The 12,267-nt window shown below is 44.6% G+C and overlaps 1 protein-coding gene across 1 annotated transcript; it reads left to right on the forward strand.

Annotated features, from left to right (window-relative positions):
• The first annotated feature begins 5,168 nt into the window (after nucleotides 1-5,168).
• On the forward strand, nucleotides 5,169-10,346 carry SPP2 (secreted phosphoprotein 2). Its single transcript, XM_054653117.2, has 6 exons — nucleotides 5,169-5,217; nucleotides 5,313-5,437; nucleotides 6,675-6,797; nucleotides 7,851-7,961; nucleotides 9,669-9,723; nucleotides 10,246-10,346. The coding sequence occupies exons 1-6, from the start codon at nucleotides 5,169-5,171 to the stop codon at nucleotides 10,344-10,346; spliced, it is 564 nt and encodes a 187-aa protein (XP_054509092.2).
• The last annotated feature ends 1,921 nt before the right edge of the window (nucleotides 10,347-12,267 follow it).

A 12,267-nucleotide genomic window follows, 5' to 3' on the forward strand; every position in this document is an offset into this window, starting at 1 on the left:
GAGGATCAGACACTGCATAGAATGAGAGAATCATTTTAGTTCTTCTTGGAAAAGGTCTCCAAGACCTTTGAGTCCAGCCTGTGCCTGATGCCCACCTTGTCACCAGCCCAGGGCACTGAGTGCCACATCCAAGTTTTCCTTGGACACCTCCTAGGATGGGGACTCCACACCACCCTGGGCAGTGCATTCCAATCCCTGAGCACCCTTTCCATGGGGAAATTCCTGCTGCTGTCCACCCTGAGCCTGCCCTGGCCCAGCCTGAGGCCGTTCCCTCTGCTCCTGTCCCTGTTCCCTGGAGCACAGCCCGACCCCCCGGCTGTCCCCTCCTGGCAGGAGCTGTGCAGAGCCACAAGGGCCCCCTGAGCCTCCTTTGCTCCAGGCTGAGCCCCTGCCCAGCTCCCTCAGCTCCTCCTCATATGACTTAAATGTGTGGCAGAGGACAGTGTGTTGCCTAGGACAGTGAGTGAGCAGTTAGAGAAATTGGAATCTGAAGGGCTTCTTCTCCCTCCCAGGAGGTCAAGGGCTGGAGAATATTCAGCAGCCCACAGGCAGTGCCTGCATGGGCTGTATGAATTTCTGCCACTATCTCAAGGGTCACACAGATGACTTAGGAAGAGAATCAAAGCTGAGACTGTTGTGTCTGTGAATTATGAATCAGGTCTCATCCTCTGTTAGTCTGAGCAAAATTTAGAAGCCTTTCTCCTACCTCTACCAGCTGATGTCAACGTTAAGTCTTCTGCAGGTATGGTGAATTTCCTCAGAGAATCATAGAACACTTTGGGTTGAAAGGGATCTGAAGGCCCATCTCCTTCTGGTCTCCCCTGCCATGGGCAGGGGCACCTTCCACTCTCCCAGGTTGCTCCAAGCCCCATCCAACCTGCTCTGGAACACTTCCCAGGATGGAGCAGCCACAGCTTCTCTGGGCAACCTGTGCCAGGGCCTCACCACCCTCACAGGGACGAATTTCTTCCCAATATCCCATCTAATCCTGCTCTCTGGCAGCAGAAAGCCATTCCCCCTTGTTCTGTTGTGCCATGCCCATGGTGAAGGACTTCTCAGGGACCTTTTGGTTTCGCCAATGGCACACCACAAAGGCTAAGGAAAAACAGAGGAATGTACTGCTGTGAATTTACTTGGTTTTTCTTTTATCAGAAGGGAGACCATTAATTTTCATCTGTCATCTGAATGTCCAGGAAACAAGAGATCAGGAATAGCTCCTCAGTGCCTGGAATGCTGTTTAGACTGTTTTCAGCATAGAGGCATGTGATGATGCTGGATGATTTACATTTAAAAGGAAAATATGTCTTGTAATTACCAAAATTTCACTCATAAAAAGAAAGTGTTGTTCCAGTTGTCTGGGAACAGAACTGACTTGATTGCTGGGAGTGAAAGGAGTCTGAAAATAGTCATCTAAGAGAGGCACTTTAATTTCCTCATTTCTTAACCAATGCCTGTTTGGTGTGTAGATTAAATTGGATTCAACTCCCTCCCTCTGCCCCAAGCTGCCTTGGCATCTGGAAATTGCTGGTGCAGAGTCCAAGTTTAGTCCTGAAGCTGCCAATTCTCCATCTCACCTCTCATCACTTCTCTGTGTGCCATGGCACCACTCTCCACCTGGTGCTTCCTAGAAGAATCCTTTTCAGCAAGTGCTGGGAGCTGGGCACAAAGAGAATGTGGAGAAAGTCTCAGACCTCCCCAGAAACCCAGAACTTGAGTGCAAAAATGTAAAATTGGTTCCACTGCTTAAATATACTGAAATCAGAGATTGGAGGAGCTGGAATAGCAAACATCTCTGTTGTCCAGATGCTGTAAAGCCAGGGCTCTGCAGAGAAACTCTGATTTCATGAAACAATTTCCAAGTCCCACTCAGCATTACTACCATCCTGCTGGCAGCATTTCTTAAGACCTGCTCTAAGAAGACAGTCTTTAAACTCTGCAGCTGGCTCAATATTTAAATTTACTCTTGCATTGGCTACAACACTGTGCCTCAGTGGTTGGGAAGGAATTTTACATATTCACCTTCTAGTGTTGTATTAACTGGTCACAGCATACAAAAGGCAAATGGTTGCCTTTTTAGGGATGAAGTGGAAAGCTAAATGTTATCCAGATCACTGCAGCAAGGTGAAAAACAAAGATCTTGGGTCTCTGGATGCCAAGGCCTTTCTGTTTGAGTGGTCTCATTCCACTGGGCAGAGTTCCTTCCTCACTTTCTGAAACAGCAGTGCACAAAGAGTGCAAGCAACCATCCCAGAACTAAGATGGGAGGCAGAACACATAATGCTACTGCCACCCAGGCACCTCTTTGGCAAGGAATGTGGGGAGAAAGGAAAACACTGAAAGGAAAACACTCCCTCATCTGTCACAATCTCAGCACACACTCATTTCTGACAAAAGGTGCATTGAGTTTGGATCTTTCTGTCTCTAATTCCCAACCTTTCATAAGGAGGGAACCTGAGATATTGCTTTAAATGAGAAGGATGAGTTTAAAAAAATCAAAACACATTTCTTTGATTAACATTCAGGAATCAAAATACTTTAATGAATTCTATGACCCATCTTCAATAGCAAAACAAAACCACTCCTTCTTCCAAATGACATTTGAGCCACAGAAAACACTGCAACACAGAAAAATAATATAAAAATATTAGAATGTTGGATCAGCTCAAATGCAGACACTGGTGAATGAAAATTATTACCATTTATCAACATTTTTGTATCCTTTATAACAGTATGAACTTTATTCAGCATTGCCTCTGACTGATTGTAGAGAAACCATGGCAGAAGCAGGTCAAAGAGCTCACCTGGAAGCTTGCCCTTGACCTGAGGCAGCCTGGTCTTGCCTCTGGCAGCAGGAAAGCTGGGCAGGGCACAAAAGGCTCTTCCTGAGAGTCTCCAGCTCACTTTAAACCCTTTGCATTGAGGTGCTCTGGCATGGCCACAGCCACAGCACAACAGTCCTGGCTACAGGTGAGGGTGTCCAATGTCAGACAATTCCCTTTTCTGACCCAGAGATTGGGCAACTGAGAGGTGTTTTAAAGACTTTTATTCCATTTTCAGTCTCGTGTGAAGGGTGAGACAAATAAAAGAATAGAAAGAATAATAAAGTACTGGGATGCTCTTCCCAGGGAGGTGGTGGAATCACCATCTCTGGATGTGTTTAAAAAAAGACTGGACATGGCACTTGGTGCTATAGTCTAGGTGAGGTGTTAGGGCATAGGTTGGACTTGATGGTCTTGGAGGTCTCTTCCAACCTCATTATTCTGTGATTCTGTGATGTTATAATGATGTTATAATTCACGCCATCACAATCAGAAGCCAACTATTTCCTAATTACAATACATTATAAGCATTTCTTGGCCTATCAGCTTTTGCATACACCATGCTGTAGATGCCTTAAAACCAATCATCAAAAATTACCCCTTGAGGGTCCCACTACAATGCATTTTTCACAGTTCTATTTCTCCAAAGTATCCAGTCTTATTTGCAAGGCCATCCTTTGAAACTTGTTTCTAGCTCCATTTCTCTCTCAACAATATCTGTCCTATTCCTATGATTCCCTATGATTCCCTATTCCTATTCTATGATTCCCTAGATGGCATTTCTAAGTCAGCATTTCTCATCTCAAAGTTTGCATATGGATGCACACTGTGTGAGCTTTCTGTCAGGCCCTGAGAAATCTCTACAAACCCATCTCCCACAGTCCAAGAGCTAGGAGAGAACATCTTCAGCTGCAAGGGAACAAGGAGAATGGATGTAGAGAGAGGCTCTGGATTTTGGCTGGGAAAAGTTTCAATCAGTGTATTTGACCCCATTGCCAATGCTGAAATCCAAGCTGGCTGGCAAAAAGTGCCCACCCCTTTTCCTTTTTGCTTACAAGCAGGAGGAACTTAATGCTTTTTCTTATCAAATTTGAGCCTCCTGCAAGTTCTTCTGTTTGGGGAGTTCTTAAAATGGCCCCGTGCCACAGAATTCAAGAGCTGCAATTTGAAGGTTAATGGAGGAATTTCGCTCATATGGAAGAATATTTTCATATTTTCACTATTTTCTCTATTTGATAAAAATATTTTAATATTTATCTATATTTTTAAAATTATCTATATTTTAAAATTTAAAATTTACATTTAAAAATTTATTTTAATTTATATTTATATTTATATCAATTTTTAATTACAACATTTCATATTTTCCCATATTTTCCTATATTTTCCCATCTTTTCACTCATTTTCACATATTTTCCCATACTTTCCCACATTTTTCATTTTCATATTTTCACTATTTTTATTATTTTGTAAATATATTTTAAAATTTATATATATTTAAAAAATGATTTCTATTTTAAAATTTAAATTTTACATTTTAAAATTTTAAAATAGATTAATATTAATGTTGATGTTGATATTTATATTTACATTTATATTTATATCATTTTTAATTGAAATATTTAATATTTTCACAATTTTCACATATTTTCACATATTTTCACTCATTTTCACTCATTTTCCCTTCAGAATGGACATGGTTACACCCACCTCTGCCTTGTGAACAGGCAGCAACAGGTGAGTTTGCTTGAAAGCTGCAGTTTCCAATACCATTTTGCAAAAATCCTGTTAACTTTTGGGCTGAAACTGTGTGTCCCAGTGATCTGCCATGTGCCTGGTGTCTAGAAAGCTTCTCATGGGTGCTTTGGTCTGCAGGGTGATGGTGGCAGTTCCTCGTGGCTGAATTCCTCTCTGGTGCTGGGGAATCCTCAGGGAATGCCAGCTTGGAAGTGGCTCCAGGTGCTGCCAAGACACAAAGGTCCTGGGTCCAGTGCTAAGGACAGAGTTGACTCACCCCATGGAAAACTAGTGGCTGAGAGAGAACAAAATAACTGGATTCTAGTAGCCTTTGGCTACAAACATATCAGGAATTCAGTGCTCCCCAGAGGGGAATTCAGTCCTGGGAAAAAGGCACTGCAGCCCATTGATTATCAGAGAATTACTGCTAAATGGAGAAAAGCTGACAACAAATATTTACTCTTGGATCAATTCTGTTTAAAGTGCAATGTTTGGAGCAGAGCTTGGACTCTGTGGGAAGGTCAGGCTGCATTTATATAAATACAGAGGGATATGCACTGGGAATCCTTGCTTGGAAAGGAAAAAGCCTGGAGGATTTTGAAGGACACACTATGAGGATCCTAATTTTTCTCCTCGCTTTGAGCGTTTTCTCATGTTCAGGTAAAGTGGAGCCTTGTCCTCCTTTTTAGGGTGGTTTTGGGGGGAAAAGTATAATCCTCCAATGGACTTCTGATGGAACTGTGCCTCCCTCTCAGGGTTCCCAGTGTATGACTACGACCTCCCTGTCACAGAGGAGGCTCTCAATGCTTCCATTGCCCGGATCAATTCCCAGTCATGGAGCAGAAACCTGTATGGTGTTGTCAGGAGCCGAGTCATGGGAGTAAGTACAAAGACAACAGAGATCCTTTACCTGAAATGAGATTTCCTGGGATGGAAAACTCCTTTTCACCCAGTCCTGGAAACCCAGGTTCAGTTGGAGTTGGCTGATGCTGCTTGAAAGAGGGTGGGTTTGGGCCATTATCTGAAGTTACAGCTTCAGGAACCTAAATATCTTTTGTATGTAAGTTTGTAATTAAGATACTTTAGGAATTCAGATTTTTCATGCCTAGAGTGGTTTTTCATGCCTAGCTTTTCATGCCTAGTCCTTGAGGGTTGTCTTGTAGGATTTTGTTGAAAAGTGATGTTTTTAAATACCTCCAGCAAACTGCTTTGCTTTGGGCATCAAGCACCCTGGCTCATCTGAAGCTCTTCGCTGGTTAAATGCCCCCACAATTCAGGATTCTTTCTCTGATCTTTATTTATGTCATCTGTCTCTATGCACCAATTCTTGTTTAAATCTGCTAGAGACTAAGGGCAAGCAAGAAACCTCTATCTGTTTTAATTTGTGGTGCTCAGAATTATACTGGATACTCCCCAAGTTAAGGAGTTCAAACGTCTTAATTCAAAGTTATGATGTTCATGCTCCTGAACAACCTCAGAACCTTCCTTTCAGATAAAACTTATTAATTCAAAGTTTTGATGTCCATGCTCCTGAAGACCCTCAGAACCTTTCTGTTCCTATAGGTGGCCTGTATCAAGTCTCTGCAAGAATGAATGTCAAGATGACATATGGATTTATACAATTTGGATTAAAACCCCCAAGTATTTGAAAGTAGTGGGAATTTGTTGTTTGTTAAGGGTTTTCTTGGGGAATTGCTTTTTAAATTTTCTTTTTAAGTGTCCCATCTTGAGCTAAAGTGTCACTATAAGACATGAAATAACACAACACGGACACGCTGCTGTTCTCAAGGTAAAAAGGGGAAATTTATTTTCTCACTCTAACATTTATAGATTTCCAAAAGTGACAGTGGATTGGAGGGTGAAAGTGCCACCTCTCCAATGACACTGGACAAACCAACAGTCTATCAAATTTCTCCTCCTCCATAAAAGAATGCAAAACAATGAGTTATTTACAGAAAGTGTGTGAGAAAGTTCGTTACAAAAATGTAAACACCAGAAGGCTTAGAAAAATCTTAAAAAATCAGGGTGGCACTAAAGCATTGATTGGTCTATGAGAAAAAAGAAAGGAATAATCCAGAAGGACTAATGCTGTGTTGTGTTGATCCTGCTCTCACTAGGTGGACACGTGGGACAGCGATACTTATGGGTTAGATCTGCGCTTCAGCATCCGCGAGACCGTGTGCACCAAGGCTTCGGGGAGAGACCCCTCCACCTGTGACTTCCAAAGTGGCCCTTTCGTGGTAGGTGCCCCTGCTGGCACTGGGAATCCCCCCCTCCATGCAGGGGAAGGGTTGCAGTGCTGCTGGTGCTGAGAAGTGAGGAATGGCTGGCTGCTTTTGATACAACCTGCAGCATGGAGCGGGCGTTGGCTGGGAAGGGTCAGTGGTGGGAAACTCTCTGGATTTGTGTCTGGGAGCAGTGTGTAGTAAAGGTATGTGTGCTTTTGGGGCCAAATCCTAGAAGAATGGCTTATTCTCTAAGTTAAGAGCTGATGTTTCACTTGCTTTCACCTATCTGGGCACCACATGAAGGGTGGTCATACCTTACATGTCATGCAGATCCCCCCTCTGTGCTCACAGTGCTGATCTCTTTTGGATTTTTCACTCTCAGCCTGAAATAAAAAGGCTCTTGATACAGATCTTGCTCTCCTCTGAGTCTTAAATCACCAGCTTTGGTGGAAATACATTGTCTTTGAGTCTGTGCACAGACTTGGGACTTCTCTGTGCACGGTTCCTTGGGCCAAATCTCCTCTCTGCTCTGGAGCTAAGCAGCTCGTGTGTGTGTAGATGGCACCACACAGAGTCTTTGGTTTTCTGTTTTTCTTTCAAAACTCAAAAGTTGGCTGCTGCAGTGTTTTCCCTGTATCCTAAACTGACACCTAAATCCTAAATCCTCCTCTTCTTCTTAGGGCAATATGGTAGCGTGAGGATGTGTTTTCCAAACTTAAGTGCAGGTTTTGCTGCAGTTTTTTGTCCAATTGCAGAGACAACATCTTTAAGGGTAGTTTAACTCCCAGAGTGCTCCCAGGCTGCTGTTGGCACAGCCCTGCACTGTCCTTCTCTTTGTGCTGAGCTGTGAAAAGGATGTGGAGGTTTTCTCCTACCCCGAGCAGGCTCAGAGGTTTGTACAACAAACACATAGCTGGGGAGCCATAACATGTCATTGTACAATTGTTCTCTGATTTCTTTCTCTTTGAATTTGTTTTTGAAATCCTTCTGCAGGTTCCCACCACCACTGAGGGTTGGTATGGGATGTTTGCTCTGTGAGATTGGCTCTGTTTTGTTCTGTTGCAGCCCACTGCTTCCTGCAGGAGCGTTGTGGAAGTCTCCGAGGGGCTGATTGCCAACCTCACCGTGCGGTGCCATCGCAGCGCATTCAGCTCTGAATCCATGAGCAGCGAGGAGGTGAGGAAGGGGAAAACCCATTTTTGCTGCCTGGAGGAGTGAAAATTCTGCTTAGCCTCTTTTAAAGAGAAGTCCAGGTGTCTGTGTGTGCTCCTGTTGCAGGGGGAGGTTTGGATCAGGAAAGTGGCTGTCGTTTGAAATCCAGCTGTCAGCTGTGACATTTCCCTTTCCATCAGCTGAGGGCTCTGCCCTTTCCTGGGAGAGTGTGACACTCTGTGGCAGTCTGGCACATCTATCACCTCCAGCACTTCCTTCCTTGAGTATGGGCCTGGAGAACAGTGACTGACACCTCCTAGACACACACACAAATCCCTCTGGCTCTGGCTCTGTTACCAAACCCAGCTCCCAGCTGAGCATGTCATCACAGCACATCCCAAGGACGTTTGGTCTGCTGAGATCTTTGTTCCCTTTTTGAGCTCTTTTTTGGCTTTAAGGGTGTTATTCAATGCTGACCTAACCTGGGAATTCCTACTGACTGTTTCCAAACTGTGCCAGGGTCCACTTTATCCATGAAATGACTCTTGAACTTTGTGTCTGCACTTAGAAAACCCAGCTCTACATTGGGTATTGTGCTTGAGGGAACACAATTTAACAAGCAAGGATATGGAGAGCTTTTATTTTTGGAAAATCCAGGGAGCTAAATGAAGAAGTTGAACTGTAGAATCACAGAATGGTTTGGGTTGGAAGGGACCTTAAAGTCCATCCAGTTCCACCCCCTACCATGGGACACCTTCCACTAGCCCAAGTTGCTCCAAGCCCTGCTCAGCCTGCCCTGGAACACTTCCAGGGATCCAGGGACAGCCACAGCTGCTCTGGGCACCCTGTGCCAGGGCCTGCCCACCCTCACAGGAATGGATTTCTCCCCAATATCCCATCTCACCCTGCTCTCCTTCAGCTTAAGGCCAGTCTTCCCTGTCCAGTCACTACAAGCCCTTGTGAAAAGTCCCTCTCCAGCCGCCTTGTAAGCAAATAGGATTCTTTGTTACTTTTCCTTGGCTTGAATTGCCAAATTAGCTCTTCATTTATTCTTTTTTTTTTTTTCCCTCAAAATCTCCATTCAGAGCTGGTTAGTGAGTGCACCCCAGGAAGCCTGGCTCTGCAGAGCAGAAAGACTGCACATGGAGCTCTGGAATGTGTAACACAGGCTGGGATGTTCAGTCAGTCCTCTGTGGGGTGACATAACCATTGTTTAACAGGGCACTCAGCACAAACACTTGCTTTTACAAGCAGACATCTTCCCCCAAGTCTTCCTTAACCATCACTTAAAATTCAGTGCTGTTGCCATATTCCTGCTGGGGAATATATTACCTGCAATGTTAATAAGGAATAAATGCCAAAGGGAATTACTGCACTTGAAAAGTAAAGTGTTTCCCTCAGCAGAGGGCTGCAGCAAGTGCACTGCAGCTCTTGCTGTGGAGCTGTGACTCTGCTCAGGGTATCTCAGCTTGGCTGAGGTGGTGTTGGTGCACCCTTGGAGCTGTTTGGATGGGAGAAGGAATTGTGATTGACTGAGGCTGGCATCACAGAATAAACACAGGATCATGGGGTCCAACCCCTGGATTGCAGGAGCACCAGCAGTAATCTTGTTATCAGCGAAATTAAGAATGAGGTTTGGGATTACTTTAGTGACCACCTCGTGCCTGAGGGGATGGAGAGGTGGGACTTCTTGCCAGGTGAGGTTTTTAAAGGAATGTCTTTAATTTCCAGATGATGCACGTGCCCATAAGGACCCCTGACAGGTGGGGCAGCGTTCCCAGGGAAGGTAAGGCAGCCCTGCCATGCTGGAATGCCCTGACCTGTGCTCTCCTCTTGGAACATCTCCAGGTCATCTGTCTGAGGGAGAGGACAATGTGAAAGATCAGCTGTTTGCTCCTGCTCATGGGCAGCTGGTTTTTCCCTTGCAGAGGGGTGTCTAGTTTAGGGTGTGTGGAGGGCACTGTCTGGCCAAGCCAGGCCATGCTGAGGTTTAGCCATTTTTTGGATTGCTAGATTTGTGCTCTCATAATCATAACCACTACTTGAGTGCAGAATGCAGTGCTGAATGTGTTCTATTCTAGAATCACAGAGTGGTTTGGGTTGGTGAAGGGATCTGAAAGATCATCTCATTCCCTGCCCTGCTGTGGGCAGGGACACTTTCCACTATCCCAGGTTGCTCCAAGCCCTGTCCAACCTGGCCCTGGACACTTTCAGGGACCCAGGGGCAGCCACAGCTGCTCTGGGCAACAATCCACACAAGTCTGAAAGCATCTCACGCTTACAGATGTCTCCATGTTGTTTTTTTTAGGTGATGCCTTTGCTCCTGAAGCCTTCCCTTCAAGGGGAAGAGGCAGTAGCCGTGGAGACTGGAACAAACCCAGCTACTTTAACCCTGACAAGATGGAATAACCTGGCCTGGGTGAGTGTGGCTTAGGGTTAGGGCTGGGAGAGTCAGAGAACCTACAGCTCCAGGAGTCCTGGGGCTGCAAAAGGCCATCCCAACTTTGCTGCTCCTACAGCTTTCTGATCTGCACCACCCATGGTTGATGGGGTTCAGGTCAGGGTAGACTCAGGGTTAGGCTTAGCTTTTATACACCCTGGGTCTGCAGGTTTTGTGGCAGGGTGGGAAGTGACTGCTCAGGATGAAGGACTTTTAGCTCCTTGGAAGACATCCCAGCTCCAGAGCTGGTGGCTGTGCCTCACTTTTGAGTTGTCCATCCTGTATCCTCCAACATACACCCGTGTCCTGGGGTACAGGTGGTGTGCAAAGCATGCAGGAAAATCCTTCTGTAAACTCAGAGTCTGAGTTTAGTGTAGGCTTCTGGCCTTTTTACCCCCTTTTTCCTTGTGACAAGTGTGAAAGCTGCCAATCACTCATTTTTAAATTTTAAAAAGTTTAATAGTAATAAAATGGTTATAAAAATAGCAATATAATTAGAATAATAAAAATTTGGACAATTGGGATTTAGGACAATATGAGACAATAAAAACAAAGAGTTATGGACAGTCTGGGTACCATTTCTGGGCAAAATAAGCCCGAAAAAGGACTCAGGTTAACAGAGGATTAACCCTTAAAAGCAACAGCCTGTTGCATATTCATACGCCTCATCCATGATGCATAAATTCCATTCAAACACAGGATTCTGTCTGGGCAGTGTCAGCTTCTTCCTCTGAATCCTGACAGCATCTTCAGGGCTAAGCAAGGTGGGAAGAAGTTCATTTCTTCTGACAGTGGAGCAATAAATTCTCTTTCTCTGAAAGATCCAGGTGTCCTGTGGCTGCTATCTCTGTGCAAGCACCTCATTCCTCTCTTTAAAAAAAGTATCTTACATAGCATAGTTTCTATTTTAACATTTTGTTATGACCTAAAACTACATTTAACACACTACTTAAGAAAATGAATATGACACTTTGAAAATGAATACATCACTTTCTAACATAACACATATAATATTCATTTGAATATTTGCAAAAAGCCAATCATAAAATGCCCATTTTTCACACAAGGACAGTGGAGGGGCTGGAGCATATCCAGAGAAGGGATATGGAGAATTGGCCTTGTCTTTGTGCCAAATCAAGTGCCCCAGGGCCACACAGCTCCTCAAACAAAAAACTGAAGGGATCTGGGAGAACCACGGTGGGAAGAAGCACTTGGAGAATCCGTGAAGGAGATGTTTGGAAGCCAATTAACGGGAATGCTAATGAAAGGCAGCCAGTGATTTATTTGAGCTGGCAGAGCCTATCCTACAGAAATCACCTCTGCTGACCTGTCTCTGCAGCTCTGTGTGGGAGCAGCTCTAATTGCTGCTGATGCTTTACCTGCCCTCTTAGGGCCTTAATCTAAAGGGAAGTGGTTTGAAAGAGTTTCAGCAACAGGGAATGAGCTCATTCTTTGGCGTGCTAAGCAGGTTTGAAGTAGTTGGGGAGAGGAAATTACTTAGTGCTCTGTCTTTGTGATTAAAAAGGCTTCTTCGGGTACATATCATTAGCAGGTCTGTGTGCCTGTGCAGTGCCAGAACTGAGTGCTCCCTGCGTGTGGAGCTCAGCTCCAGCCTGCTGCGTTGGAAACTGAGCCACTTTTAGATGGAATTTAGCACCGGTGACTCACCAAAAGCTCACACATGTTACTCATAAGCATATCCGTGGTAAACCTCGATGTGCTGGAGGAGACAAGCCTCCTGCTCTCCTGGAAACGAGATATCAAAGGAAAACCCAGGCTCTCTGCTGTGTTTGTAAGAATCATTTCATTAAATCCATATGCTATTTTGGTTTATCCCCGAGCCACTAAAGCCAATAGGCCCTTTTTAATCACTGCCTGTCTTCTTACAGG

The sequence above is a fragment of the Agelaius phoeniceus genome, chromosome 7 (assembly GCF_051311805.1).
Source record: "Agelaius phoeniceus isolate bAgePho1 chromosome 7, bAgePho1.hap1, whole genome shotgun sequence".
Classification (NCBI taxonomy): domain Eukaryota; kingdom Metazoa; phylum Chordata; class Aves; order Passeriformes; family Icteridae; genus Agelaius; species Agelaius phoeniceus.